Source organism: Lagopus muta, chromosome 12 (genome assembly GCF_023343835.1).
Source record: "Lagopus muta isolate bLagMut1 chromosome 12, bLagMut1 primary, whole genome shotgun sequence".
Taxonomy (NCBI): Eukaryota; Metazoa; Chordata; class Aves; order Galliformes; family Phasianidae; genus Lagopus; species Lagopus muta.
This window is the reverse complement of record NC_064444.1, coordinates 1,066,163-1,092,784: the sequence shown is the minus strand read 5'-3', so window position 1 is coordinate 1,092,784 and position 26,622 is coordinate 1,066,163. Positions and strand designations below refer to the sequence as shown.

The 26,622-nt window shown below is 62.1% G+C and overlaps 4 protein-coding genes across 9 annotated transcripts; 3 read left to right on the top strand and 1 right to left on the bottom strand.

Moving 5' to 3' along the window:
* The first annotated feature begins 80 nt into the window (after positions 1 to 80).
* GAS8 (growth arrest specific 8) lies at positions 81 to 8,059 on the top strand. Of its 4 annotated transcripts, XM_048958853.1 has the most exons (11): positions 86 to 520; positions 888 to 980; positions 1,958 to 2,155; positions 2,358 to 2,564; positions 3,123 to 3,177; positions 3,787 to 3,992; positions 4,259 to 4,426; positions 4,792 to 4,878; positions 5,797 to 6,006; positions 7,443 to 7,508; positions 7,790 to 8,059. In XM_048958853.1, exons 1-11 carry the CDS (start codon positions 518 to 520, stop codon positions 7,937 to 7,939), a joined length of 1,443 nt encoding a protein of 480 aa, XP_048814810.1. In that variant the 5' UTR covers positions 86 to 517; the 3' UTR covers positions 7,940 to 8,059. The 4 variants fall into 4 exon arrangements, 1 of the variants encoding a protein (XP_048814810.1); XR_007379526.1 differs by having other exon boundaries at positions 81 to 520; positions 5,797 to 7,508; positions 7,790 to 7,847; XR_007379528.1 differs by lacking the exon at positions 86 to 520 and adding an exon at positions 557 to 597 and having other exon boundaries at positions 5,797 to 7,508; positions 7,790 to 7,847.
* LOC125699368 (5-hydroxyisourate hydrolase-like) lies at positions 8,002 to 10,939 on the bottom strand. 2 transcript variants are annotated; one of them, XM_048958856.1, is made up of 6 exons: positions 10,520 to 10,939; positions 10,240 to 10,415; positions 9,990 to 10,124; positions 8,672 to 8,814; positions 8,438 to 8,573; positions 8,002 to 8,205 (listed from the first exon to the last, which is right to left on the bottom strand). In XM_048958856.1, the coding sequence occupies exons 2-6, from the start codon at positions 10,402 to 10,404 to the stop codon at positions 8,116 to 8,118; spliced, it is 669 nt and encodes a 222-aa protein (XP_048814813.1). In that variant the 5' UTR covers positions 10,405 to 10,415; positions 10,520 to 10,939; the 3' UTR covers positions 8,002 to 8,115. The 2 variants fall into 2 exon arrangements, with proteins under 2 accessions (XP_048814813.1, XP_048814811.1); XM_048958854.1 differs by lacking the exon at positions 10,520 to 10,939 and having other exon boundaries at positions 10,240 to 10,512.
* A 43-nt stretch (positions 10,940 to 10,982) lies between these two features.
* On the top strand, positions 10,983 to 16,628 carry LOC125699327 (B-cadherin). The gene is made up of 15 exons (XM_048958771.1): positions 10,983 to 11,197; positions 12,690 to 12,811; positions 12,884 to 13,003; positions 13,212 to 13,367; positions 13,442 to 13,586; positions 13,701 to 13,876; positions 13,948 to 14,076; positions 14,149 to 14,334; positions 14,411 to 14,655; positions 14,732 to 14,874; positions 15,084 to 15,308; positions 15,392 to 15,610; positions 15,696 to 15,826; positions 15,908 to 16,051; positions 16,162 to 16,628. The coding sequence occupies exons 1-15, from the start codon at positions 11,080 to 11,082 to the stop codon at positions 16,372 to 16,374; spliced, it is 2,472 nt and encodes an 823-aa protein (XP_048814728.1). The 5' UTR covers positions 10,983 to 11,079; the 3' UTR covers positions 16,375 to 16,628.
* Positions 16,629 to 17,187: 559 nt separating this feature from the next.
* CDH1 (cadherin 1) lies at positions 17,188 to 25,879 on the top strand. 2 transcript variants are annotated; one of them, XM_048958770.1, is made up of 16 exons: positions 17,190 to 17,368; positions 17,444 to 17,558; positions 21,084 to 21,310; positions 21,420 to 21,554; positions 21,660 to 21,815; positions 21,889 to 22,033; positions 22,147 to 22,322; positions 22,438 to 22,566; positions 22,656 to 22,841; positions 22,929 to 23,173; positions 23,248 to 23,390; positions 23,469 to 23,693; positions 23,899 to 24,120; positions 24,197 to 24,327; positions 24,561 to 24,704; positions 24,815 to 25,879. In XM_048958770.1, the coding sequence occupies exons 1-16, from the start codon at positions 17,300 to 17,302 to the stop codon at positions 25,025 to 25,027; spliced, it is 2,661 nt and encodes an 886-aa protein (XP_048814727.1). In that variant the 5' UTR covers positions 17,190 to 17,299; the 3' UTR covers positions 25,028 to 25,879. The 2 variants fall into 2 exon arrangements, with proteins under 2 accessions (XP_048814726.1, XP_048814727.1); XM_048958769.1 differs by having other exon boundaries at positions 17,188 to 17,368; positions 22,656 to 23,173.
* Positions 25,880 to 26,622: the final 743 nt, after the last annotated feature.

Below are 26,622 nucleotides of genomic sequence, written 5' to 3'. Positions count from 1 at the left end.
CGCGGCGGGGGTGGGGCCGGGGGCGGGCCGGGGGCGGAGGCCGGAGCCGGGGGGGAGCTCGGGGGGGGCTCAGCGGGGCGGGAGGCACCGGGGGTGCGCTGGGGGCCGCGGCGTGGGTAGACCCGGGGGTGCGGCTGGATGCCGGGGTGCGGGGAGGCCCGCAAGTGGTCCGGGGGTGCAGAGCGGCATCGGGGCCGCGGGACGCGGAGGGCACGAGCCGGGCGCTGTGCGGCCGGAGGCACGGCCCGCTGCGCTGCGGCCCCTCGAGAGCCCCCGGTGGGGGTAAGCGGGACAGCACGGGCCGAGAGGTGACGGAGCGGCGCTGCGGGGCTGCGGAGCGGCCCGGGACCCCGGGTGGCGGAGGGCCGGGCTCGCGGGAAGGCCGGGCTGGAGCGGGCCCCGCCGCCCGTTGCTAAGGCCGGGCCCCGCGTTGCTAGGGGGCGTGTCTGCTCCCGCGCAACTCTCGCGAGATCTGCCCGAGCGTTGCCTGGGAGACCGCGCAGCTGCTGTCGCCGCCATGGTGAGGGGCCGGGCTGGGCGTGGCGGGGCCGCGGGGGCTTCGGCCCTCAGCCTGGCGGCCGGAGCCGGGCGTGGGAGGTCTGGGAATCGGAGCCGGCCTGGGTCGGGTAGTGGGAGCGATGCCCGGGGGGACCTGTGGCTCGGTGCTGAGGGAAGCGTTGGTTGCGCTGTGCTTGGGCCTTCCCTCTGTGGGGCGTGCCTTGGGGAGGGGTCCCGGTCTCGGTCCTGATCCCGGTCCTGGGCAGAATGCAGCACCCGTTTCACCCCGCCATGGCAGCAGGTATGCTGTGCAGCCGGGCTGCGGGCATTGTGCAGCACAGCTTCCACTCGAGTGCTCATAACTTTTGTGTTTTACTCTCTTCTTGCAGGCACCCAAAAAGCAAGCTGGAAAAAAGGGGAAAGGGGGCAAAGCCCCAGCAGCGGTGGATGCTGTGTCCCTGGCAGAGATGAGCAAGGAGCAGGTGAGTGGTTCCCTTGCACCGTGGTGCCTGGCCGAGGCCCCAGGGATGGCAGGTGGCAGCGGGATCTGGGGACAGCAGACGGTGTTCATTTCATTGCTGACATCAGGGCTGGGTGTGTGGCCCTACAAAGGCTGCTCAGAGCTTTCCCTGGACAGAGCAGCCACCGCGTCCTGCCCTGCTTCTGCTGTCCTGTGGCACTTTGCTCTCCTGCCTTGTGCCATCATCCATTTCCACTCATCCCATAATCCTGTTCTCTTGTGCTGTCTCCTCCTAAGTGTGGAAATGTTTTGGCAAAGTACCTCTGGTGAGAATATTATTTGATAAGTGCTTTATGTTTTATGGTGTTTTCCTGTAGGAAGTAAGCTGACCAGTTCTATTAGAATCCATGTTTCTCCCTGCATTTTCTGCTTCCATCTGGCTGTTCTCTCCTGTAACTGGAGTTCCTTTACCTTTCTGGTATAAGCAGCCTCTTCTCTGCAGGCTATTGTGCTCAACCCTCTGATCTCTCAGTCTACAGCTCTGTGCTTTGCAGCCTGCTGAACTCTCAACATATCCCAAATAGTGCTGCTTTGGGGGTGGGAGGCTCCCCCAGGGACAGTGAGGACAGGCAGAGGCCATAGCTGCCCAACATGGGCCTGCTGCCCTGGATGTCCTGCAAACACAGGAGAAGATGGCACTGTTCTGGGGCACCTTGCTCTGCAGATAAGATCTTGCATGTCTCAGTGTTATTTAGCATCTGAGAATGTGAGATGGAGTGCCTGAACCCTGTCTGCTTATGATAGGAAGAGATCTTGTCACTCTTTCGGGGGTCATTTGTCAAATCCTGAGCACTTCCCTCCTTCAATTCTCCCTTTTCTGTCTCAATAAAGACTGTGTCCTCCAGCCTTGCAACAGAGCTCACAATTGATATCTCTGGCTCTTTTCAAGGGAGCTGCGCCCCTTCTCCCCCTACATCTCTTATCTTCTTTGCTTTGCAGCTGCAGGAGCACATCACACGTCTCCGGAAGGAGCTGGACCGGGAACGGGAAGAGCGCAACTACTTCCAGCTGGAGCGTGACAAGATTCACACCTTCTGGGAGATCACCCGACGGCAGCTGGAGGAGAAGAAAGCGGAGCTGCGTAACAAGGACAGGGAGATGGAGGAGGCAGAGGAGCGGCACCAAGTGGAGATCAAGGTGGGAGGGTGAGATGTGTGGCCCTTTTCCTTTCCTCGTGCCCTGCGAGAGTCAGCAGGTCTGAGGAGACGAGGGAAGGAGACAGAGGGGGAGCAGCTGGGCTGGGTTCAAGTCAGGAGTGTCTCAGTTCATATCCAGACTCTGGATGTTTTCCTGTTGGCTCCTGCTGATGCCTCTCGCCTGTTCTCTGGCTTGTTTTCAGGTTTACAAGCAGAAGGTGAAGCACTTGTTGTATGAACACCAGGAAAACCTGACCGAGCTGAAAGCAGAGGGTACCTTGTCCATGAAACGGGCCCAGAAGGATCACTGGGCTCAGGAGACAGAGCTGCGCAAAGAGATGCGTTCCTTGAAAGTGGACCTGAAGGAGCAAGAGCTGGCCAACGAGGTGGTGGTGAAAAACCTGCGCCTGGTAGGTGTCTGGCAGGGCAGCAGGGACTGGAATCTGCGTGCAAAGTGCCTTTGCTGCAGAGGAAAGTGGTGGGTCCCTGGTGTGCGAGCAGGAGACTGCGTCCTCTGGTGTCTTGGTGAGGGGGGAGTGGGGTTTCCCCCAGATGCCAGTGTCAGATGTACTTGAGAGGCACTGGAAAAAGTGCAGGAACAGGGAGGATGGGTTCCTGGGGCAAGTCCTGTGAAAATTCTCCTGCAGGAAGGAGTCAGCCTCATGGCTCAAAGCCACGAGGACAGCTGGAGAACCTAATACACCACTGCTGGCTTAGGTAATAGCTTCATGCTGTGGTGGCAGCCTTTCCCAGGGAGCAGGAAAGGCTCCCATGGGAATGTGGCTGACCATAGGTTTTATCTGCTTGCTGGGACTGCACCTGACTGCTGGACTCCAGCCCTGTGGCTGGGCATGGCCTGTGTGGGCATCGGAAACTGGAGAATGACTGTTCCTAGCCTGCACTGTGTAGTGATGCAGTCACCTCAGGATTGAGTTGTCTGCCTCTAACATTAAACTTTTCCCTAACAGAAACAAGAGGAGGAGATCACACAGCTATGCAATGACTTTGAGAGACAAGTGAAAGGTCAGAATGTGCTCAAAGCCTCTGTGTCTGCGTGCTAAGGAAGTCTCCTTGGAGCTCCTCTGTGCTGTTAGCCTTCCTGGAGCAGAAAGAGGCCACTTTCCCCCCCTGATTCTTGCTCTCTGTGCTCACAGCTGTTGGGCTGCATGGCTAACAGTGGTGTCCAGGCTGAGCTCTCAGCCTGGCTTGAATGTGCTGTGAAAATGGAGCCTGGACAGGCGTCTGTTGTGTGAGCTGCTGGGTGGAGGCAGGGCTCTCGCTGCTGCCAGCCAGTGCTGCTGAGCACAGCTGGCTGGGTGGCTGGAGGAGTCCTTGCAGATCTAAATCCTGGCTCCAGTGCCCTCCTCAGGGGATGCATCAGGTTCTCACGGGCTGCCTTGGAGCGTTTCCATGCCCTGTTTCCAGGATGCTATTTCTGGGCTCTGCTCTCCATGGTCCCAACATAACTGCTCTGTGTGCTGGTGGCAGCTGCTGCGGGGCTATTAATGAGCGTCTTGTCCTCAAGCAATGCTGCAGTGGCACGTGTTGGGCTGCTGCTTGCTAACAGAGCCCAGGTGCATAGGCGTAGGTTCTGTGGGAGGGTCTCACTCAGCCCCCTGTGCACTTCCCCAGAGATGGAGGCCAAGTACAACAAGAAGATGCAAGCGCTGCGGGAGGAGCTTGAGTTGCGCCGAAAGACTGAGATCCATGAAGTCGAGGAGAGGAAGAACAGCCAGATCAATGAGCTGATGAAGAACCACGAGAAAGCCTTCCATGACTTCAAGAACTACCACGACGATGTCACCTTCCAAAACCTGGCACTCATCAGCTTGCTGAAGGTACTGCCTGCCTGCTCTCTGACCCTGCTGCTGCAGCCCTGGTGTGTAGTGTCACCAGGGACCTGGTCCAGTGACTTGCCCTGGATCTGGCCAGTTCCCTGGTGGAAGTCCTGGCATTGCTGTTTTCCTGGGAGTTGTACACCATTACATGAGCAAAGTTTTTGTGCATAGGGAGATGTGCTGGGCCAGCACTGGGAGGGTGTCCTGACCTGAGAAGCTGGGCAGATCCTGCCTCTAGATGCTAGCAATTGTGTTCCCAAGAACAGGAACAGATGGAGGAGATGAAGAAGAGAGAGACTCACTTGGAAAAGGAGAAGGCAGATGTCCTGCTCCAGAACAAGCAACTGAAGGAACCCCTGCAGCAGGCCCAGGAGCAGGTGTTGGAGCTGCAGAAGAAGTTGGCCCACTACAATAAGGACAAGGAAGCTCTGATGGTGAGCTGCCAGCTCTGCTGAGCCCTTTTGCTTTCTTCTCTGATTCACCGTGGCTGTTTCCTGGCATTGCTCAGCAGTGACCTCTGCCGCTCAGCTAAGAGTTCTTCGGCCAGACTGCTGAGCAAACGCCCTTGAGTCCCTTTCAGCTTAGTTGGGTGTGTGTGGGATCTCAAGCGGGGCTCCAGGACTCTGGCAGCAAGAAAGAAGAGCAGACACTGCTGCAGAGAGGGGAAGGTGTTGGTGTGGCTGTTGTTTGCGTTCTCTCAACCCCCGTCTTCTGCTGGTTGCTACCCATTTGCCAAAACACAGAACACCCATCTCCCAGAGACCTCCATGCTTTTGTAACTGTTGCTTCCTACTTGCAGAATACAAAAGCCCATCTGAAAGTCACCCAGAAGGAACTGAAAGACCTTCAATGGGAGCATGAAGTGCTGGAGCAGCGGTTCAGTAAGGTGAGAACTGCAGGTGGGTCTGGCCATCCTGTTTCTCTCTCCAAACCCTGTCCCCATGCAGAGGTTTAGGCACCAGGACTTAGCAGAGGCTGCCTGTGCTGTGCCTAGCTGAAAGCTTTCCAAATCTCTAATCCAGAGCGGCGCATTAGCTGCTGCTTCCAACAAAGCTTATCACAGTTTTGGCGTCTCCCGTGCTCAGCAGACAGGCTCAGCCTTGTACTTCACTGAGCAATCATGCGTGTGCTGATGGTTCCCTCCTGGCCTGCTGGTGGGAGGCTGTGGCACTGGGTCAGGAGTGGAGCTGCATAGAGAGGCTCCCGCTACAGCAGGGAGAAATATGGGGACAGTCTTTCCCTCATTCTGCTAGCGTGTGGATGTCGCTTCCTTGCTTGTTGTGCAGCCTCTGCAAGGAATGTTCTGTTGACTGAGTTCTCCCAGACTGAGCCTCTCCCTTACAGCTAACCCAGATAAATTTATTGAGGCAGAACAGAGCTCATTTGCAATTCGTAGAAATCCCCAGGAATATGAACACTGATCTGAGGCCTCGTTAACAATCCATCATTAAGGCAGCAACATATTCAGTGCAGTCAGAAATAGGCTTTGGAGGAGAGATTCTAATTAGGACACTTATTAACTAGCTGTAAGCCAGGGACTCTTGCCAGCTGCAAGGAGGGGAGGAGAGACCCCTGCATGCTGGGGCCCCTCTGTGATCCAAACTAGTGCCTTGGGGCACAGCAGAGAGCAGCTTGGAGTCAGGGCCAGGCTGAGCAAAGCACGGTGTCTCTACTGCTGTGTGAGGACAGCAAAGGCCCTTTTGCTCCCTTCAGGAGCTCAGGAAGGGTGGGGGAAGGCTTGTAGCAAGCCAAGGTATCCCCAAGGGTCCTGAGGATGGTGTGAAGCTGTGGTGTTTTGGAGCAGGTGCAGGCAGAGCGAGATGAGCTCTACCAGAAGTTCACCAAAGCCATTAACGAAGTGCAGCAGAAGACTGGGTTCAAGAACTTGCTCCTGGAACGCAAGCTGAAAGGACTCCTCGATGTCCTGGAGAAAAAGGAGGTGGAGCTCAGTGAGGTCTTTGCAACCTCCAACCTGGATCCAGGCGCCCTCTCCTTGGTCTCACACAAGCTGGAGGTACTGTGCACTGCTGCAGGGCCCTGTGGAAGCTGTCCTTCCTTCCTCTTGAAGGGCAGAGGCTGCTCTGGTGGTCGCTCTGAGACAAACGCAGACCTTAGAGGTGTGAGCATGGTCCTGAGGTGCATGGGCAGCAGAAGGGCAGAGCCTGGCTGTGTGGCAGGAAACAGTCCCTGTCTTCTCTGCACTGTTGCATACCTGCCTGTATGGCCAGTCCCCAGCCTCAGAACACTGCAGAAAGCACCTCAGCCTGCTCTGCTGTTGGCGGCACCACGTAGGAAGCTGGGCTGTGATTGCTGTGGCAGTCGTTCCCAGCACACCCATGACTGCGGTGCCGCAGGGCGCTCCGGCTCTCCCTCGAGAGTGGCATGTGGGCGTTTGGCACTGATCTGTAGCTCAGGTGGAGTCTGTTTCAAGGAGAGTGGCCCCAGGCAGCACTGCTCAGGTCTCTGTGCTGACAGGTGGCATGTGGCATTTGGATGTGCTGCCGAGCAGTGGGCTGTATGAAGGGCCTGTCTCAGCGACCCCGGCACTCTGTGTGCAGGGAGCCACTGCTGGTGAACCTCAGCCATGCCTCTCTCCTGGCCTCGCTGGCTGCAGAGGCAGCACAGACAGGTTCCCAGTGGCTCTGCAATGTCTGGCATGCTAAAAATACATATGCAGAGAGCGTTGGCGCGGTGCGGCGGCTCAGAGACCTGCATTCCTAGGGCATACAACAGCAGTAACTGGAGAAGCAGCATTTGCTTCACAGTGGCTTCAGACAAAAGGGATGCAGGTTCCCTGCTCGGCTTGGCCGCTGCTTGCCTTCTGTCCTCCTGCTTGTACTGCTCTGTTCCTGGTCCCCTCAGTGGTGGTGACAGCGATGCTCGTGGAATCCCCCTTGCCATGGAGCTCTAGCGATGAACACAACAACAGCCCCAGGCTTTCAGTCTGTGTGACAAGACGGTGGATTTGTCACCTACAAGCAGGTGCCACAGCAGCAGACTAGGAAACACATTCCTGGGAAGGCGTCGAGGCGTCGCGCTCTCCCCCAGCTGCTGGGGTCCCTGAATTCCTTTGCTCAGCTGCCTCCAATCACCGGCGTCATCGTGGGGAGACTCTCCCTGTAATTCCCCCGGTGCTGTGGTGGCAGGGAGGTGCTGCAGCAGCAGGTGCTGCCATCCGCCCCCCCTTGCAGCGAGGCAGGTGATGCTGATGGTGGGGCTCTGCTGGCATTCCTGCTCATGGTCTGGGAGGTCCCTGCGCCTTGCCTCTGCCTGGGGCTGGCTGTCCCTGGCAGCGCTGGCTCCAGGGTGGTGACTGTCTGCCCGGCCATGTCCCAGTGCAGGCATCTGCTCAGCGTGCTGTGCCACATGCTCTGGCCTGCAGCATGGCCCCAGGCTGATGTGCCCTTGGTGCCAGCAACTCAAGTCTAACACAGCTGTCCCCGCTTGCAGGATGTGCTCAATTCCAAGAACGCCACTATTGAGGACCTGCAATTCCAGCTGGCCCGAGCCTGCAAGGTGAGGAAGGGGCTTGGGTTATGCTGTGTTCCTGGGGCTGGGGGAGCAGAAGGAAGAGCAGAAGCCTTCCCTCCAGGCCTTGATCAGGGGCTGGCTGCTCTGTTTTGTGCCCTGGAATACTGGCTCAGGCTGCAGTTTTCCCCATTCCCTTATTTCCTTGTGAAACAAGGTCTGAGGGGCCCCCACCATTCAGGAGTCTGCACCGTGCCTGCGTCTCGGCAGGGAGGGGCCAGGCTGGTTTTCAGGATGGCAGCCCAGAGCATGGAGCATTTTTCTTCCAGGCACACAACGACATGCTGCAGACATTGGAGGCAAAGCTGACGTCCTTTGGGATCCCACTGGACAACCTGGGATTCAAGCCCCTGGAGAGCCCTGTGGTGGGGCAGGCAGTGGGGCAGGGCCCCGCGGGACTTGTGGCGATGCCCACGTGACACCACGTAGCACCTGTGGGTGCTCCTGTGCTCCTGGGGCATGGAGCAGGGCTGTGCCTGCCCTGTGCTCCCAGCATCTGACCTGAAGAAAAGTGAATTTTTTGAGGCTGATGGTGCTGTTTGAGTCCTTTAATGGTATCAGTCAAGTGGTTCCCCTGGGGCACTGGAGCCTTGCCCTAACTGCCCCTGTATGTTGTGTAGGAGTAGGGGCTGATCAGCAGTGGGACGTGCAGCTTCTGGGCTGGGTCAGTGATGGTGAAGACAACCTAGGGGAGAGCAGGGAGGCGGTGGGTGGGTTCAAGTCACGGCCAAAAGCAGCCCCTTCCTCTACCTGTAGCCTGGGCATCCCTGCAAGCAGTGCTGGCAGTGCAGCAGGAGCATGGTTGAGGGTTGTGAGCTCCTGCAAGCATGGACACAGCACCCGGGCCCCTGCAGTTCCTGCTCTGAGCAGAGCTGGCTCCTAGCAGCACCCCAGACCCCATGCTCAGCCCATAGTACCTCCACAAAGGGGTAGAAGCTGCTGTACCCCAGGCTCTGCCAGTAAGCTGCCGTCTCGAAGTGCAGTTTATAGGTGCCAGCCTCAGCCTGTCCAGGGAGCAGGAGGGGCAAACAGCGTCCATCTGCATCCGTCCACCTGAGAGCAGAAGGAAGCAGAACGTGGCTGGCTGCAGTAGTTGCCATTGGTGATGTGGGCAGCAGTCTGCACTGCCTGCTTGCTGCTGACTCTCCTACCTCTGTGCCAGCTCTGTCCACTGTCCCCCTGGCTCCGCCAGCTGTGCCAGGCGCAGAGCGAGGCCGGCAGCAGGCAGCCCTGAGGCCGTGTTCAGCACGTGGGTGGTCAGGGAACCGCTCAGCATCTCGGGTTTGTCTGGAGCCTGTGGCACAGGAAGGGAGCAGCGCTGCGCTGTGCCTATGCCATCCATCTCCCCTTAGTACCATGCTGTGCCTACTGGCCCCACGAGCATGGATAGCGGGGGCGGTGGGGAGCCCAGGGTAAGCACTGCTACAGCTGGGCACCCCTCCATCCCTGAGTGGCCCCAGCCCTCTGGCAGTGCCCCAAGCACCCCAAGCTGGTGTCTGTGCAGCTGGGTCCCTCCTGGCACTTCTCCCTCCCCACCACCGTGCTTTGCCTGCAGGACGCAGGTGCCTACCACCCTCCCACACTGTGAGGCCAGCTGTTGGGGCACAGGGCCGTGCTGCAGCCCAACAGCCCAACTGCCTCCATGCTGTGGGCACCTCTGCTACCTCCGGTGTGGGCGTTCTGCTGGGAAGGAGGGCTGCCTGCCGGGCTTCCTGCTCAGCCCCGTGCCTGCATGCTGCTGGCTGTCTGGAAGCAGCCATGTCCCCGTTGCCTACCCGGCCTGCGCTTATCTGCAGTGTCACTGTGTCACGTGCAGTGGATATTAACCCTGCAAGTGCTCCCGGGCTGCTTGGGGCAGGCAGCCAGCACAGGGTCAGAGCAACGCACCTGCCCTCTAGGGGGTGGGACAGCTGAGAGACACTGACCTGAGGGTGCTGGAGTGGATGGGTGCCTGCTTCCAGCCCAGCACCGGCTGTGGGCCTTGGCTGCTGGCTGAGCTGGGAGTGCTGGAGGCACGTGAGGGCACCCGGTGGCTTACCTGCCTTACCTCCATTCTGCTCTTCCAGCTCCCCACGTCCGATGCCACCACTCAGAATGCCATCCCCTGCCCCAGCCGCCCTCCGCACGGAGCTGCCGGGCCGAGTGCCGCTATCCCAGCACGCTCCTCCCCGGCTGGGCCGGCCCGCGCAGGCGGCTCTGCACTGGGCAGTGCTCCCAGGTGCCTCCACAGCACCCGGCGCTGCGGCCCCAGGGCTGGTGGACCCAAGCCCAGATGAATGTTGGTGTGCCAGAGCAGGGCTGAGCCCCTGGGGTCTCACCTGGACGAGCTGTGCTTGTTCAACCTGCCTGTCTCCTGCAGAGTGCTGAGGTGTGGTTGCCCGCGTGATGGAGCCCAGCTCCCTCCTGGGCTGTGGGGAACAGCCCAGAGCCTCATCCGCACTAGGGCTGCCCACAAGGGCTGCAACTCACCTTGTTGGTCTTCGGGATGTCGTCGGTGCTGGGGATGTTGGCATCCATGACCTCAATGACGGCCATGGTGGTATTGGACAGGCCCTTGCCCTCCTGGTCCGTGGCCTGGACAATCAGCGTGTAGTTGGGAGTGGTCTGCAAGATGAGGTCACGCCATCAGAGGCCCCGCATCCCCACAGCGCGTCCCGCTCCCGCCGCCCCTGTGTGTGTGGGCTCTGTGCCTGCCGTGGGGCACGAGGAGAGCACCCACCTCCCGGTCCAGCCCCGTGCCCAGCACGCTGATGATGCCCTTGGCCGGGTCGATGGTGAACATCTGGGGGTGCGGGCTGGGCGGCTGCTGGCTGACGATGGAGTAGCTGATGATGCCGTTGTCGGTGTTCACCGCGTCGTCCGCGTCCGTGGCGCTCACGGTCATCACGGAGGTGCCTGGGCAGAGCGAAGAGCCGGGCAGACGTGGGTGACATGGCTCTAGCCCTGCTGGGCGCTCGTTTGAGTGCTGACCCGACACGGCTCTCATTGTGGACTTTCACCTTGGCAGTGCTTCCCCTGCTCGGCTCACGTGGGCACTGGGCAGCAAAAGGGCCAAGGTGAACCCTCATCCTTCACTGGGTGCACCGGGGAACGATGTTGCTGAGGAAAGGGTGAGGGTCTCCGTGCCTTCTTTGCGTCTGTCTTTACCAGCCAGAGCCGCTCACTCAGCCCGGGGTTGGGACACAGGCACGGGGCTGCAGGAGCACCACCGCTCGAGGACAACGCTGGGCAGAGACCGACGGGATGGGGTCCAACGCGGCCAAGAGCCGGGTCCTGCCGGTCATACCGACCGCACGCAGCTCCGTGGAAAAGGATCTGCGGGTGCCAGAAACGAGCACTGCCAAAGGCACCCTTGGTCCCGGGGCGCTTCTCACGGGGCCGCACGGAAGCACCGGGGGGCGCGCGGCGGCAGCGGGCGGAGCTCCCGGAGATGCGGGGCGGGTGCGGGGCGGGGTCGGGGCGGGGCGGAGCGGGCGGTACCTGCGCGGCCGCGGCCTCACCTGGAGCGGCGCGTTGAAACGGGCGGGTTCGCGGCGCGGCGCTCGGTGGCGGCGGGGCCATGTGCGGGTCGCGCTCCGGGCTCTGCCCGCTCCTCCTCCTGCTGCTGCTGCTCGCCGCCGCCCCGGCTCGGCCGTGCTCCCCCCCGGGGCCGCGCCGCGGATCGCTCCCGTCTCCCGGTAAGCGGTGCCGTCGGGGCGCGGGGAGCATCGTTGGGCCGGAGGTGCCGCCGCGCCGTGCGGGACCACGCGTCTGGGTAGGGCGGGCTGCCCCAGGAGCGACGGAGTTCCTCTTGGTGCGATGCGCGGTTCCCATCTTGCCCCCCCACCGCCATGGGGGAAGGGGGCCCGGCGATGCCGTCGGGACGCGGGGCGGGGGCTGCTCGCGCACACCGGGGAGTGGGAGCGGTCCTTTCCTGGCTGCTCTCTGCTCCGAGCGGCGGCCCTCGGCGGGCTTTTGGTGGCTGCATCCCCCGGGCCGTGGGAGGGGGCTGCTGGTGCCGTTCGGGTCCCCTCGTTGCCTCCAGTTCGGTTGTGGGGAGGGGAGAGGCCGGGAGCTCCTGGACGGCACCGGTACCCCTCGAGTCGGTGGTCGGCGGCGGACGGGCGATGGGAGGCGGCTGCCCCGGGGGTCCGTTCTCTGATCCGGGTGGGGAGGGGCAGCGACTCGTCCCGATGCCGGTGGGGCCGCTCACGGTGTTTACTCGTCGGCGTCCCCGGGGAGTGGAGCTGCTCGGGAACCGCGGCCGCAGCCAGTGCTGCCTAATGGCTGCGGAGCACTCAAAGCACTTCGCTGTAAGTGCTCTCTCCGTGCCAGGCCCTGACCTCAGCCCGCTCGGATGCTGCGTGCCGCTGCCCACGGCCCAGCTCCTGCCGGCAGTGGGACTGGCACCAGGGCAGGGCTGGGCTGGGGGTGCAGCCCCGCGGCCGGGGGGCACAGTGTCCCAGAACACTGAGGGTACGAGAATGGGGGGTTCTCTCCCCTGAGCTGGTACTGGAGCACAGCTCAGCTTCAAAGCCAGGGCTGGAGGCTGCCCATGGCACGGAAGCTCGTGTCTCAGCCACGATGTGGTTGCGGCCTTTCCGGCCCCAGCATCTTCCTTATCGCCCACCATAAAGGGCCGCCGGCGCTTCTCTCCAGGCTCCAGCTCCGTATGGGGATGAGGGAACTCTCCAGGGATTTCCCCCCACCCAGAGACCCGTGGGCACAGCTCTCCTCGTCCACTCCCATCTTCCCCAGCCCTCGGCAGCCTCTCAGCAGTGTGCTCGGAGCAGCTTAGCGCTGCTAATCCCCTAAACCCGCAGCACTGCCGGGCTGGGGGTCGGGGCTGCAGTGTGGCCGCAGGTGTGGGACCCTACGATGGTGGAGTCGCTGCCCGGGGGGGTGGGTCGGAGCCGGGAGCCCCGAGGCGGGGACACGCTGAGGTGGGAGGCGCGGGGCAGGGCGCTGCGTGCCCAGGAATTTCCCGTAATCTCCGCAACAAAGCCGAGGCGCGCTCCTGCTGCTGCCCGCCCCCGTGCTGGGAGCGGCCCTGACCTTCCCAAATCCCTCTCCCTGGAGCTGGGCTGCGAGCACGTGGAGCCCTGCGGGCGTTCGGATGGCGTGTGGGCCTGAGGACGGCTCCTGGGGGCTGCGTCCCCTCCCGCCCCCCTGACCCTTTGCCTCTTGCAGCGACCTTAGGACGCGGCGCGGTGCTGGATGACATCGAGGAGCCCCACGTCGGGGCGCTGCCCGTGGCTCCCCGGGATGCCAGCAGCCCGCGGGTCCCCACGCGGAGCAGGCGCTCCCTGCAGGTAACGCTCTCGGCAGCCCCGTCCCCAAACCCACCGCGTGCGGCCGCTCCATCGCTGCTCCCCTTCCTGCAGGAGGTCCCTGATGTCCCTCACGCTCACACCGCTCTGAGGAGGCAGAAGAGGGATTGGGTGATCCCTCCCATCAAAGTTCCTGAGAATGAGAGGGGTCCCTTCCCTAAAAACTTGGTTCAGGTATGGAGGAGCCTCTGAGGTATCAGTGATGCTGTGTCTGGGTGGGATTTCAGGGCTGGCCATGGCTGTGCGCACTGAAGGCAGCGGAATGCCAGCCATGGGCATGGATCTGAAACCCAGACTGGGGTACCGTGGCTGAGGGGTGCGTGGGGGGCTGCTCACCCCGCAGTGGGGAGACACAGCCCTGCACCGCTGCGTCTCCTCCCAGATCAAATCCAACCGGGACCGGGAGGCAAAGATTTTCTACAGCATCACTGGGCAGGGAGCGGATGCTCCTCCCGAGGGCATCTTCACCATTGAGAAGGAGACAGGCTGGATGAAGGTGACGCAGCCGCTGGACCGGGAGCACATCGACAAGTACCATGTGGGTCCCTGCTGTGGGGTGCTGGGTTCACACCAGTGCCGTGCTGTCTCCACATTCACCCCTCTGCCCTGCAGCTCTACTCCCATGCCGTGTCTGAGAATGGCAAACCCGTGGAGGAGCCAATGGAGATCATAGTGACGGTGACGGACCAAAATGACAACAAGCCCCAGTTCACACAGGAGGTGTTCCGAGGCTCCGTGCCCGAAGGCGCGCTGCCAGGTAGGGCTGTGCTGCAGGAAGAAGCTCTGCGTCCTGCAGGATGCGTCCTCGGGGATGAGGCTGCCCCATCCTCCACACCCGCCCCGCTCACACAGACCCTCCGTTGTCCCCCAGGCACTTCAGTGATGCAGGTGAACGCCACGGATGCTGACGATGATGTGGAGACCTACAACGGTGTTATCGCCTACTCCATCCTCAGCCAGGAGCCGCGAGAGCCCCATCCCCACATGTTCACCGTCAACCGCGCCACCGGCACCCTCAGCGTCATCGCCAGCGGCCTCGACCGGGAGGTGGGAGCTGTGCCCACAGGGCAGTCCTGGCAGTGTGGCTCTGGGTGCTGATGTCTGTCTGTCCATCGCAGCGCGTGCGGGAATACACGCTGACCATGCAGGCGGCCGACCTGGATGGGCAGGGGCTGACCACGACGGCACTGGCTGTGATTGAGATCACGGATGTCAATGACAACGCCCCTGAGTTTGAGCCCAAAACGGTACCGTGGCTGTGACGTGGGCAGGGTGTGCTGGGTGCTGTGGGCTCCGTGCTGACCATTCCTAATCCACAGTATGAGGCGGCTGTGCCAGAGAATGAGGCCGAGCTGGAGGTGGCCCGGTTGGCCACCACGGACCTGGATGAGCCACAGACAGCAGCGTGGCGTGCAGTCTACTCCATCGTGCGTGGCAATGAGGGCAGTGCCTTCACCATCACCACTGACCCTGCCAGCAATGAGGGTGTCCTGCGCACGGCCAAGGTGCGTGTCCCCTGCTTGTCCCTGTACCACAGCCACCAGCCCTGAGTGGTGCTGCCCATCCTGTCACCTCCCACAGGGTCTGGACTACGAGGCCAAGCGGCAGTTCGTGCTCCATGTGGCCGTGGTCAATGAAGCTCCCTTCGCCATCAAGCTGCCCACAGCCACGGCCACAGTGACGGTCAATGTGGAGGATGTGAACGAGGCGCCCGCCTTTGACCCGCCGCTGCGGCTGGCCCAGGTGCCGGAGGATGTGCCGCTGGGGCAGCCCCTCGCCTCCTATACAGCCCAGGATCCTGACAGAGCCCAGCAGCAGCGCATCAAGTGAGCAGGGCCGGGTTGGGGTCAGAGATGGATCCCTGTTGCCATGCCCCGCAGGACCAACCCGCTGTGCCCACAGGTACGTGATGGGCAGTGACCCCGCGGGCTGGCTGGCTGTGCACCCTGAGAATGGCATCATCACAGCACGGGAGCAGCTGGACCGTGAGTCCCCGTTCACCAAGAACAGCACCTACATGGCCGTGCTGCTGGCTGTAGATGACGGTGAGTGCAGCAGCTGTGAAAGGGGCCCTTGTTCCCACGTTCCCATCAGGCTGCAGTCCCACATGAGGGACATGTGCTGCTGGTGTCACGGGAGGCTGCGTCCCGCTCAGCCCCAGGGCAGGGAGTGGTGCCTGTGTTGCCCATAAAGCCTTCTGCCAGCATGGGAGTCCCACTGCAGTGTCCATTACCAGCCCCACTTCTCCTTGTAGGATTGCCACCTGCCACAGGCACCGGCACGCTGCTCCTCACCCTGCTGGATGTCAATGACCACGGCCCTGAGCCCGAGCCCCGTGACATCGTCATCTGTAACCGCAGCCCTGTGCCCCAGGTGCTGACCATCACCGACCGGGACCTGCCCCCCAACACCGGGCCATTCCGTGCCGAGCTGAGCCATGGTTCTGGGGACAGCTGGGCGGTGGAGGTTGGCAGTGGAGGTAACGTGGGGACTCAAGGTGGTTGCACCTGGTCCCACATGAACCAATGTGTTGAAGTGAAACTTGTCACCTATCCCATGCAGGTGACACCGTTGCCTTGTGGCTGACGGAGCCCCTGGAGCAGAACCTGTACAGCGTCTACCTGCGGCTCTTCGATCGCCAGGGCAAGGACCAGGTCACCGTCATCAGGGCACAAGTGTGCGACTGCCAGGGCCGGGTGGAGAGCTGTGCCCAGAAGCCACGGGTGGATACCGGTGTGCCCATCGTGCTCGCTGTGCTGGGTGCCGTGCTGGCTCTGCTGCGTGAGTGCTCTCCTGCTTTGGGGTGTGGGAGGGACCCAAGGATGCAGCATGGGGATGAAGCACTGATGCAGCTCCTCTCCTGCAGTCGTGTTACTGCTGCTGCTTCTCCTGGTGAGGAGGAGGAAGGTGGTGAAGGAGCCGCTGCTGCTACCTGAGGATGACACGAGGGACAACATCTTCTACTACGGGGAGGAAGGTGGGGGTGAGGAGGACCAGGTGAGGGCCGGGCCTGAGGTCGTGGGGAGGAGTTGCAGTGCTCCTTGGGCGTCAGCCTCATCCTGCTCTGTCCCCACACAGGACTACGACCTGAGCCAGCTGCACCGCGGCCTGGACGCCCGTCCCGAGGTGATCCGCAATGATGTGGCCCCCCCGCTGATGGCCGCCCCCCAGTACCGGCCCCGGCCCGCCAACCCCGATGAGATCGGAAACTTCATCGACGAGGTGAGCCCCAGCCGGCCGTGCTGCTCTGCTGGGCTGCCCCGCAGCACTGCCATCCCGTAGGGCTGAGGCCGGGGGGAGCAGTGGGTGAGCCCTTCCTCTGACCCCCCCAGAACCTGAAGGCGGCCGACACGGACCCCACGGCCCCCCCCTACGACTCGCTGCTGGTGTTCGACTACGAGGGTGGTGGCTCGGAGGCCACCTCGCTCAGCTCCCTCAACTCCTCTGCCTCCGACCAGGACCAGGACTACGACTACCTCAACGAGTGGGGCAACCGCTTCAAGAAGCTGGCGGAGCTCTATGGCGGCGGGGAGGACGACGAATAGCCCCCACCCCCCCCAGTGCTGCTGCTGCCCAAAGCCTTACCCTGCCCGTGCCTTGGGGCCATGCTCCCCTCTCCTGCACTCCCTGTGCTGCCCAAAGCAGCCTTGGCTTCCTCCTGTGTGTTTCAACTTTTTTTTTCTTAAAGAAAACATGAATTTAATGTAGTGAGACGGTACTGGTGGGCTGAGCTGGGATCTGTAGAAGTTTTAAAGAAGTTTTAATAAAGGACGTGGCTTTCCTTTTTTTTCTTTTTTAAGATCTTCCTCTCTCCTGTGCTGTGATTCTGGGGAACGTGCGCTCCAGGGGCTCAGAGCCAGACCCCCCTCAGCCGGGCATCCTGGCAGCACGGGCTGGCACAGCCCGATCCCCTGTGTGCCGGGATGGGGAGCACAGGGAGCAGGGCTGCCCGTCCCCGGGGATCTCTGCCTGCTTGGCGCTCAGCAATAAGTGCATTAAACAACTTCACTGCATTAACCACGCCGGCTGAGCACTGTGCCTAGGGGGAAGCGAGCAGTGCTGCTGCCGCGCCGCGGCCGGGACTCAGCCGCTGTCCCAGCTCGGTAGGGGCAGCCCCGGCGTCCGCTGTGCGGACTTTGCTCCCTTGCAGCCGCGGGGGCGGCGGTGGCACCGAGGGGTGCTGCTCATCCCGGGCCGGAAAGGAGCGCCGCAGTTCGCAGAAGAGGCGACAGCTGAAGGAAGGGAGGGAGGGGACCGAACCCGCCGCCCCCTCATCCCCCCGTGGGCCTCGTGCCCGTGGAAGGCGCCGTGGGACGGGGCGGGCGGGACGGGGCGGCCCCGGTGAGGCGGAGCGGGGCGGGGAGGGGCCCGGCGGGGCCAACACCTGCGGGCGGGGCGCTCCCACCTGCGCTCGGCGGAGGCAGAGCTCGGCAGCTCCGTCCGCAGCGGTACCGGCCCGGTCCCTGAGCCATGGGGCGGCGGTGGGGTTCCACCGCCCCGCAGCGTTTCCCCGTGTTGGTGCTGCTGCTGCTGCTCCAGGTGCGGGGCCGCCGGGCGGGACGGAGGGGGCAGGAGGGGACAGAAAGGGAAAGGGCTGACGCCTCTCTCGAGCAGGTGTGCGGCTGGCGGTGTGATGAGGCAGCCCCCTGCCAGCCCGGCTTTGCTGCAGAGACCTTCACCTTCAGTGTGCCCCGGGACAGCGTGGCGGCGGGCAAGGAGCTGGGACGAGGTAGGACCCTGCGGGGCAGCTGGGGCTGTGGGTACGGAGCTGTGCGCCCACGAGGTGCGACAGAGCTGTGGTTGTGAGGATGGGTTGGGTGTGCGATGCTGATGGTGGTGAGATACGTGGGGACAAGCTCAGTGCGTGGTACCAAGGGTGGCTGGTACCAAGGACAAAGGTGTTCCTGATGGGACAGGCTCAATGCGTGGCAAGTTGGCATAGAAATATGATTGTGGGGGTGGGCTGGGTGCGTGGCACCGAGGGTAGCCATGGGGAACAAAGCCGTGGGTAAGTGCCCATGTGCCCTGCGTGGTGTCAGGGCCGGCTGCACTCTGCCCAGTTCAATGCTGGTGGCCGTGGGCACACAGAGCCGTGCCTATGTGTCCCAGCTCCCCAAGCAGCCAGGTGGTGCAGGTGCCGGGGCGAGGGCGCGCGGGGGCAGCGGGTGCCTCTCCCAGCAGCACCGAGGCGGGCAGCGCTGACTCAGGCAGAGCGGGCTTGTTCAGGCCGGCAGGCTGGGTGTGGGGCATGGAGCCCGGCCCTGAGCCTGCACCAAGCCCACATCCCAGCACTGAGCACACATCAGCACTGAGCACACATCAGCACTGAGCCCGCATCAGCACCGAGCGCCTGTCCTGGTGCGGAGCCGTGCGTGGGTGCGCGGTGGTTCTTGGAAAGGGTGGCTGAGGTGCTGCAGTCTGAGTTTCGCCCACGCTGGGGAGTATCGGGGCTGGGAGCTGAACCCTGCACTGTACTGAACGCATTCCGTGTTTGAGCTTTCTGTCGGTTAATCATTTACCAATGCTGTGCAGCACGGCAGGCTGTGCCCATTGGGGCAGCGCCTGACACCAGGGTGACGAGCAGCTGCGTGCCAAGCGGCACTTCCCCAGCACACAGCGTCGGCTCCCAGCTGGAAATCCCCGGCTGCTGAGCACCAGCGCTTCCCGTCTGGGGCCGGTGACAGAGGACGTGTGTGGGAGGAGGGTGTCTGAGTCTGCCCACGCGTGCCAGCGCTGCTGCCGCGATGCCCGGCCCCAGAGCATCGTGCCGTGCCCTCCGTGCCGCGCGGCCCTTCAAAAGCCCCATTTGTGGTACAGCACGGGCAGGCTGATGAGCTGCCCTGTAATTATCCGATGAGCTGAGCACTGTGTTTGCAGTCAGACAGGTCTGGATCGGCCCCGAGTGGCGCTGGGGTGGTGAACATCAGTGGGTGCTCCAGGGGCCGGGTTGGGTGCAGCTCTGGGCTTCCCGGCGGCGCTGCAACTGCCCGGCTGATGAAAGGGCTCAGTGGAGGAAGGAGCAATTTCCTCCATGTTAATGCAGGCTGTAAAAGCTGCACAGCATGATGCTTTCCAGTGGGTGCTGGGGCTGCTGCTGCCCCACACCACAAGGGAAGGATGGACAGCACCTGCCCTGCATCCCTGGGCTGTGTTCAGCCTCACTTACTGCACAAAGAGTCCCCAAGTAGGGGCTGGGATGGCAGATCGCAGGAAGGAGCTCTCAAGGAGCCCTCGGCTGTGTGGACATGGCACTTTATGGGAGGAACACAGTTTTGCAGCCAGATGTGACACTCCCCAGTTGCTTAGGTCCCGGATCAGCCCCAAATGGGAGAAACCTTGAGAGTCTGAAGTCACGGTGAAACTCGGTGATGTCAGTCCCTGGCGGGACGTGTGGCTCACAGCGTTCTCACAGCACTTTCACCCTGGCTCCTCACGGGCTGACGTGTGCCTCCCCCTGCCACCAGCTTCCGCCCCAGCACAGCCACTTGCACAACCTGCGTGGGGACAGGGAAGAGTCTTGGGATGGTGGCACTTGGCTGTGCCTGTGACTCACCCTGCGCCCAGCCCGGGTGAGACACTTTCCTGTGTCACAGCAGAATGGAGGTTGCTTAGTGTCCCCAGGTCCCAGCCCAGTGTGGAAGGCTCACCTCCCGACCCCAGCTTTGAGCCAGTAATTCACTGATTTTGGCCAAACGCATTTGAGGGTCCAGGAAAGCAGGAGCCCCTGAGCTCGACCCCACGCCCCGCCGAGGCCCCACTGGCTCTGTGCCCTGGGGAGAATGGGGCTGGGAGGGGTTGGCTTTCAAGTGTGGAGCTGGAAAAACAGGTTGTGCACGGCCGGGCGCAGAGGGGGAGAGCGGGAGCTGAGCGGTGGTGCGGGGCCGGGTGCTGAGCACGGTGTGCTCGCTGCACCGCGTCGGTGCGGGGCCGGGTGCTGAGCACGGTGCGCCCCGCCGGCCGGGTGCCAGGTGCCCGCGGGGATGGGGCACCTCCCCACTGCGAGCCCACGGTGCGGGAGCGCCCGGCATGCCCCAGCACAGCCCTGCACAGCCGGCACCACCGGCTGTCCCGGCCTGGCCGGGGGTCCTGCCTGGATTGGCATCGCCCCGCGGGGAGCGGCGCTCGGCGGTGAGCGAGCAGCCCCCAGCCCGGCTCTGCCATCACCTCCCCCTTGCTGTTGTCTCTGAATTCCTGGGCTGCCTGCAGGCTGATGTAACACGGGACGCTGGGACAGGTCCCGGCAGTGACGGCCGCCCCTGGGGAGCCCACCTCCGTGCTTCCCACCCTGGGCACACTGCTGTGCCGTGGCGGTACCCCGCGTGCTGTACAGCCGTGCAGGAGCCGAGGGTGCGCAGGTCAAGGGGACCGAGGCTGGGTGCTGCTGGCTCAAACAAAACATCCCCAGACAAAGGAGCGTTTGTTCTGGCAGCTCCAGCCATGCGGCCATGGCTCATGTGATGCTGATGCTCGCCGCCGAGCTGCGCGGTCCCCCCCTCAGGCTGTCCTCAGCCCTGGCATGCCGGTCCCTACTTGAGCAGTGCCAGACCTGCGTGGCCAATGCTGGAGCTCACACCGTGACCCAGCAGGGTGATACCGGGGTGCCATCTGTCCCAAAAGAACCCCAAACGGCAGAGGGGATGGATTCTGCACGGATGCCGGGGCAGCAGGGGTGCTCCAACTGCTGTCACACGCCTTTGGGTGCACCTTCCCCACCGCACAGATTCACGCTCCAGTCGGTTGCTGATGTGGCCGTGAGCCAGCGTATCAGAGCCAGACAAAGCCTTTGTTTTGATTTGAAAAGCAACCGGAGCAGCAGCACAGCACCCTCTCCCACTGCCACAGGCAGGGCAGCAGCAGTGCCATGGGGACATGCGCTGCATGGACACACCATGCCATGTGGCAAGGATGGGTAACGCTGAGGTTGGGTATTAGGAGAAATTTCTTTGGAAGAGCAGTGATGTGTTGGCATCGACTCCCCGGGGAGTGGTGGAGTCACCATCCCTGGAGGTGTTCAAGGACTGTGGAGATGTGGCACTCAGGGATGCAGTTAATGGTTGTGGTGGGATGGGTTGAGGATCCCAGTGGTGTTTCCTAACCAGAACAATTCTATGATCGTACAACGTGCCACACACAGGCTGCACTGCTCACGGTGCAGAGTGAAGGGACGCTCTGTGCCCGGGCTTTCCTGTGCATGCTGGTGTGCACGGGGATGCGCTGTGCACGGTGGGTGCCCACGCTCTCCCTCTGCCTGCAGTGAGCTTTGCAGCCTGTGGCGGCCAGCCATGGGCCATGTATGTCCCGGCTGATACACGCTTCAAGGTGAACGTGGATGGCGTCGTCTCAACGAAACGGCCAGTGACGCTCCATGGGAGGGAGATCAGCTTCATCATCTATGCACGGGACGCCACGGGCCAGAGGCACTCAGCCCAGGTGACCGTGGGCAGGCAGAGGAACCACCACCACCACAGCCACTACCTGCAGGTGAAGTGAAATCCCCATAGTCAGTGCAGCCCTCTGGGGCTGAGAGCAGCACGTGCCTCTGGGCTGCTCTGTGCTGAGCAGGCACCAGAACCAGCCGCTGCTCCTGCAGGACACGACGCCAGCTGTGCTGAGCTTCCCCAAGCACGACTCCGGCTTCCTCCGGAGGCAGAAGAGGGATTGGGTCATCCCCCCCATCAGCTGCCTCGAGAACCACCGTGGGCCCTACCCCATGAGGCTGGTGCAGGTACGGGGCTGAGGGCTGAGCCGCCCCGGGCCGGGCTGAGCGCAGCATCACCGGGATGGGCACCGGCCCTGGCTGTCCCCTCTCACCGCCCCGCCTCGCCGCCAGATCAAATCCAACAAGGACAAGGAGTCCAAGGTGTACTACAGCATCACGGGGCAGGGCGCGGACAGCCCGCCCGTGGGCATCTTCGTCATCGAGCGCGAGACGGGGTGGCTGGAGGTGACCGAGCAGCTGGACCGGGAGAAGATCGATCGCTACACCGTGAGTGGGGGCCGCGGGGGCTGCGGGGCGGGCGGGCAGTGCGGGGCTGTGTGGGCTGACGGTGCCCCCGCAGCTCTTCTCCCACGCCGTGTCGGCCAGCGGGCAGCCTGTGGAGGACCCCATGGAGATCATCATCACGGTGATGGACCAGAATGACAACAGGCCCGTGTTCATCAAGGAGCTCTTTGTCGGCTACATCGAGGAGAACGCAAAGCCGGGTGCGGGGGCCGGCGGGCAGGCGGGGGGCTGGGAGCCCCGGGATGCAGCAGCGCCAGGGGCGGCAGTGCCGCGTCCCACGAGTGACGTCTGCCCGGCTCTTCGCTCCGCCCAGGCACCTCCGTGATGACCGTGAGCGCCACGGACGCGGACGACGCGGTGAACACCGACAACGGCATCGTCAGCTACTCCATCATCAGCCAGCAGCCGCCCAGCCCGCACCCCCAGATGTTCACCATCGACCCGGCTAAGGGCATCATCAGCGTGCTGGGCACGGGGCTGGACCGGGAGGTGGGCGCTCTCCTCGTGCCCCACGGCAGGCACAGAGCCCACACACAGAGGGGTGGCGGGAGCGGGACGCGCTGTGGGGATGCGGGGCCTCTGATGGTGTGACCTCATCTTGCAGACCACTCCCAACTACACGCTGATTGTCCAGGCCACGGACCAGGAGGGCAAGGGCCTGTCCAACACCGCCACGGCCGTCATTGAGGTCACGGATGCCAACGACAACATTCCCATCTTCGACCCTACCATGGTATGTGTTCCCTCACCCTAGCTGGCTCTCGCCAGCTGCTGCCCTCCCCAGGCTGCCCACATGTGACCATCCCTGTGCCCTCTCTGCAGTACGAAGGGGTGGTGGAAGAGAACAAGCCGGGTATAGAGGTGGCCAGGCTGACCGTGACGGACCAAGACACACCAGGCTCCCCAGCCTGGCAAGCTGTTTACCACATCAAGAGTGGAGACCAGGATGGTGCCTTCAGCATTATCACCGACCCCAGCACCAACAATGGCATCCTGAAGACAGCCAAGGTGGGTCACCTCACTGTCGATGGCTCCAGTGTGGGCCATGTCCCCACCAGCCCCACTGCCACCTTAACCCCTCTCTCCAACCTGCAGGGCCTGGATTATGAGACCAAGAACCGCTACGACCTGGTGGTGACAGTGGAGAACAAAGTGGCCCTGTCCGTGCCCATCACACTGTCCACCGCCAGCGTCCTGGTGACCGTCTTGGATGTGAATGAGCCCCCTGTCTTTGTGCCCCCTATCAAGAGGGAGGTGGTATCAGAGGACCTACCAGTGGGGCACGAGGTTACATCCTACACAGCCCAAGATCCTGACAGGGACGTGAGGCAGAAAATCACGTAAGCGGGGGCTTGGCTGTCAGAGAGAGAGCATGGGGTGGGCATGAACCCCCCTGACAGCTCCCTCTGCCCAGGTACCGCATGGGCAGCGACCCGGCAGGCTGGCTGACTATTGACTCCGAGAACGGCATCATCACGGCTGCCCAGCCACTGGACCGCGAGTCGGTGCACGCCATCAACAGCACATACAAGGCTATCATCCTGGCTGTGGACAATGGTGAGGCTGTGCCCCCACTGCAGAGCTGGAAGCTCTGGGGATGTGGGCTCTCCACCTCGCTAATGTCTGGCTTTGTAGGGATACCGGATGCCACCGGGACGGGGACGCTGCTGCTGGTCCTCCAGGATGTGAATGACAACGGCCCCACACCAGAGCCCCGGTCCTTTGAGATCTGCAACCGGCAGCCTGAGCAACAGATGCTGAGCATTGTTGACAAGGACCTGCCCCCACATACCTACCCCTTCAACGCAGCACTGGAGCATGGTTCCAGCAACAACTGGACTGTTGCGATAAGGGGCCAAGGTAGGTGCTGTGGGGTGCAGGGCAATGAGGGAACACTGAGCAAGGGCAGATCCCAGCCACTTCTTTCTGTGCTACTCTGAATGCCACCAGCACATGCAAACTTCTGCTGGCTTGCATGAATGGGGAGCTGCCATGGGGCAGAGCCCTGATATTGTCCTCACACCTGGGGACAGCTCTGAGCCCAATCTCCTCTCTCTTGCACAAGATGAGCTGGCCCTAAGCCTGAAAAAGGAGCTGGAGCCGGGCGAGTACAACATCTTCCTGAAGCTGATGGACAGCCAGGGCAAGGCACAGGTGACGCAGGTCAAAGCCCAGGTGTGTGAGTGTGAAGGGACAGCCAAGAACTGCGAGCGGAGGTCGTACATCGTCGGTGGGCTGGGTGTCCCTGCCATCCTGGGCATCCTGGGGGGCATCCTTGCCCTGCTGAGTGAGTATGGTGTGATGGGGATGGGGATGGTGCTGCTTTCCCCTCGCGGCCCTGATGCCATGCCCTCTGCTCGCAGTTCTGCTGCTGCTGCTGCTGCTCTTTGCCCGGCGACGCAAAGTGGAGAAGGAGCCGCTGCTGCCACCCGAGGATGACATGCGGGACAATGTCTACAATTACGATGAGGAGGGCGGCGGTGAGGAGGACCAGGTGGGACCGGGGTGCCGGGTCACAGCACTGCCTGTGGGATCCTCGCAGCACTGCCCTATGGCAGATGGTCCTCCAGGGTCCTGCCGTAGCCATGAGGGATGTTTGCCACGCACAGAGCTCTCAATCCCCTGCAAAGCCCCTGGTTCATTCTGCCCCACAGCAGCAGTGCCTACAGCCATCCCTCAAGCATCACGTTGCTGTCCTCTCATGCTCTCTGCTCCGTCCCCACACAGGACTACGACCTGAGCCAGCTGCACCGCGGCCTGGACGCCCGTCCCGAGGTGATCCGCAATGATGTGGCCCCCCCGCTGATGGCCGCCCCCCAGTACCGGCCCCGGCCCGCCAACCCCGATGAGATCGGAAACTTCATCGACGAGGTGAGCCCCAGCCGGCCGTGCTGCTCTGCTGGGCTGCCCTGCAGCGCTGCCATCCCGTAGGGCTGAGGCCGGGGGGAGCAGTGGGTGAGCCCTTCCTCTGACCCCCCCAGAACCTGAAGGCGGCCGACACGGACCCCACGGCCCCCCCCTACGACTCGCTGCTGGTGTTCGACTACGAGGGCGGCGGCTCGGAGGCCACCTCGCTCAGCTCCCTCAACTCCTCCGCCTCCGACCAGGACCAGGACTACGACTACCTCAACGAGTGGGGCAACCGCTTCAAGAAGCTGGCGGAGCTCTATGGCGGCGGGGAGGACGACGACTAGGCAGACCTCGTCCCCTTGGCTGGCCCGCCGCATGGCTCTTGCCATTTCACCCCCTCGGACATGCACTGGCTCTTGCAGCCAAAGCCCCTTCCAACAGCATTGGATCCGTCACTCGCATCCCTCCCCTTCGGTGCAGGGAAAGCTCAGGGTCACCGGGGCTGGAGGCTTTTGGGGAGCCCACGCTTTTCCTGCCCCCTCAGCCCCACACAGTCCCATTTAGAGCTCCTTGGGAACAGGCTGGTGGCAGGCGCTCCCTGGCCTGGAGGAGCGGTGCTCCTGGGTCAGCTCCCAGCGCCTGAATCCCACAGCCCTCACCGCACGGCTGGTGCTCAGCATCCCTCCCCCTGCAAGGAAAGAGGCCCCCGCTGCCTCTCTCCCTTTGTTACAGAGGAAGGGGTTTCTCCGGCACTCTCCGTAATACCTCGTGCTCCCAACCCCGACGTCACCGCCAAGCTCAGGGTTTGGGATGGCCTTTGTGTGGAGCTGCTCGTGCGTGTGCAGTGCAGGGTGAGTGATCAATCACACAGACCAATGACGTGCCATTCCCTTTGCATCATACACGAGAGAATTATATTTGATAAGAGTACTTACGGTCAGATTTCTATTTTTTTGTATAACAGGTGATGATGTTATTTCCATCTGTGTCGTTTGTAATTATTGTTCTGTTAATGAGAGGTGCTTTCTGAAATCAAGTGGCTTTACTTAAACTCTGAACTCCATGTCTAGCTGTTGTTTTGTATTTTTAATATGGGAAAAGGGCCCGATGCACGCTGGAAGGCCAGCGATTGTCTAAGTGTTAATTGATGGAATGATTTTTATATAAAATTGAAAGAATAAATTGTAAGAAAACCAGCAGCTCTGTTCTCTGTGCGTACCTCTACCGGCAGTGCTGCCCCATGGCGCTTCCTTGGAGTGGCTGTGGCTGCTGCTGCCTCCGAAGTGCCAAAGAGAAATGAAATGCTTTCTGCAGCCCTGCTCTTTATAGCAACCCTGCTCAGGAGGAGACGGATTCATATCAGAGCACGTTTTCCTAGCACAGAGCTGAGAAGCACAGCAGTATCTAATAGCAGTCAAGGTTTTACTCTGCTGCCTGGACAGGTCCCAGGGAAGGGAGGAGCAGCAGACTGTGTGAAAACTGGACTTGCACCAAAGTGCTTTATCACAGGAGCTGCATCCTGTGCATAACGCTGTGCCCCGCGTGGGACTGCAGCACGCCAAGGATGCTATCTCTGATGTTTGCCCAAGCCTGTAACGGCTCTGCTCGCTGCCCTGTAAGGAAACACAAAGCAGAACACCGTGGCCCACAGGGCCTGCATGCCTTTAGCCACACAGCCACCCAGGAGGCAAGCTGAGGATTCACAGCCATCCTGGTTACAGCCCTATCCAGGCCGAACTGTGTGCTCTGCAATGTACGCCTTATCTGTTTACTCCAAAGGCAGCGAGCGTTTGGCTGCAGCCGTGGGAACACTGCTCACCTCGCAGTCCTCCTCCTCCACATGCTGACCACAACACGGCTGCTGCTGAGATGGGGCAGCTCCAGTGTGGGTTATCCCTCTCCCGTACCCGCAGGTAACACCTGACAGGCAGGAGCTTTC

What these genes read in the sequence shown, in the direction of transcription:
- LOC125699368 (XM_048958854.1), bottom strand. Translation starts at nt 10,506, where the DNA reads ATGAGAGCCGTGTCGGGTCAGCACTCAAACGAGCGCCCAGCAGGGCTA. An exon ending in GCACGGGGCTGGACCGGGAG is followed by an intron (nt 10,125 to 10,239) that starts GTGGGTGCTCTC and finishes CTCATCTTGCAG; the next exon opens with ACCACTCCCAACTACACGCT. An exon ending in ACATCCCGAAGACCAACAAG is followed by an intron (nt 8,815 to 9,989) that starts GTGAGTTGCAGC and finishes CCTGTGCCACAG; the next exon opens with GCTCCAGACAAACCCGAGAT.
- LOC125699327 (XM_048958771.1), top strand. Translation starts at nt 11,080, where the DNA reads ATGTGCGGGTCGCGCTCCGGGCTCTGCCCGCTCCTCCTCCTGCTGCTG. An exon ending in GGAGCAGGCGCTCCCTGCAG is followed by an intron (nt 12,812 to 12,883) that starts GTAACGCTCTCG and finishes CCCTTCCTGCAG; the next exon opens with GAGGTCCCTGATGTCCCTCA. An exon ending in GCCCGAAGGCGCGCTGCCAG is followed by an intron (nt 13,587 to 13,700) that starts GTAGGGCTGTGC and finishes GTTGTCCCCCAG; the next exon opens with GCACTTCAGTGATGCAGGTG.
- GAS8 (XM_048958853.1), top strand. An exon ending in CAGAGATGAGCAAGGAGCAG is followed by an intron (nt 981 to 1,957) that starts GTGAGTGGTTCC and finishes TTTGCTTTGCAG; the next exon opens with CTGCAGGAGCACATCACACG. An exon ending in CTTTGAGAGACAAGTGAAAG is followed by an intron (nt 3,178 to 3,786) that starts GTCAGAATGTGC and finishes GCACTTCCCCAG; the next exon opens with AGATGGAGGCCAAGTACAAC.
- CDH1 (XM_048958769.1), top strand. Translation starts at nt 17,300, where the DNA reads ATGGGGCGGCGGTGGGGTTCCACCGCCCCGCAGCGTTTCCCCGTGTTG. An exon ending in ACCACAGCCACTACCTGCAG is followed by an intron (nt 21,311 to 21,419) that starts GTGAAGTGAAAT and finishes CTGCTCCTGCAG; the next exon opens with GACACGACGCCAGCTGTGCT. An exon ending in CATCCTGGCTGTGGACAATG is followed by an intron (nt 23,391 to 23,468) that starts GTGAGGCTGTGC and finishes CTGGCTTTGTAG; the next exon opens with GGATACCGGATGCCACCGGG.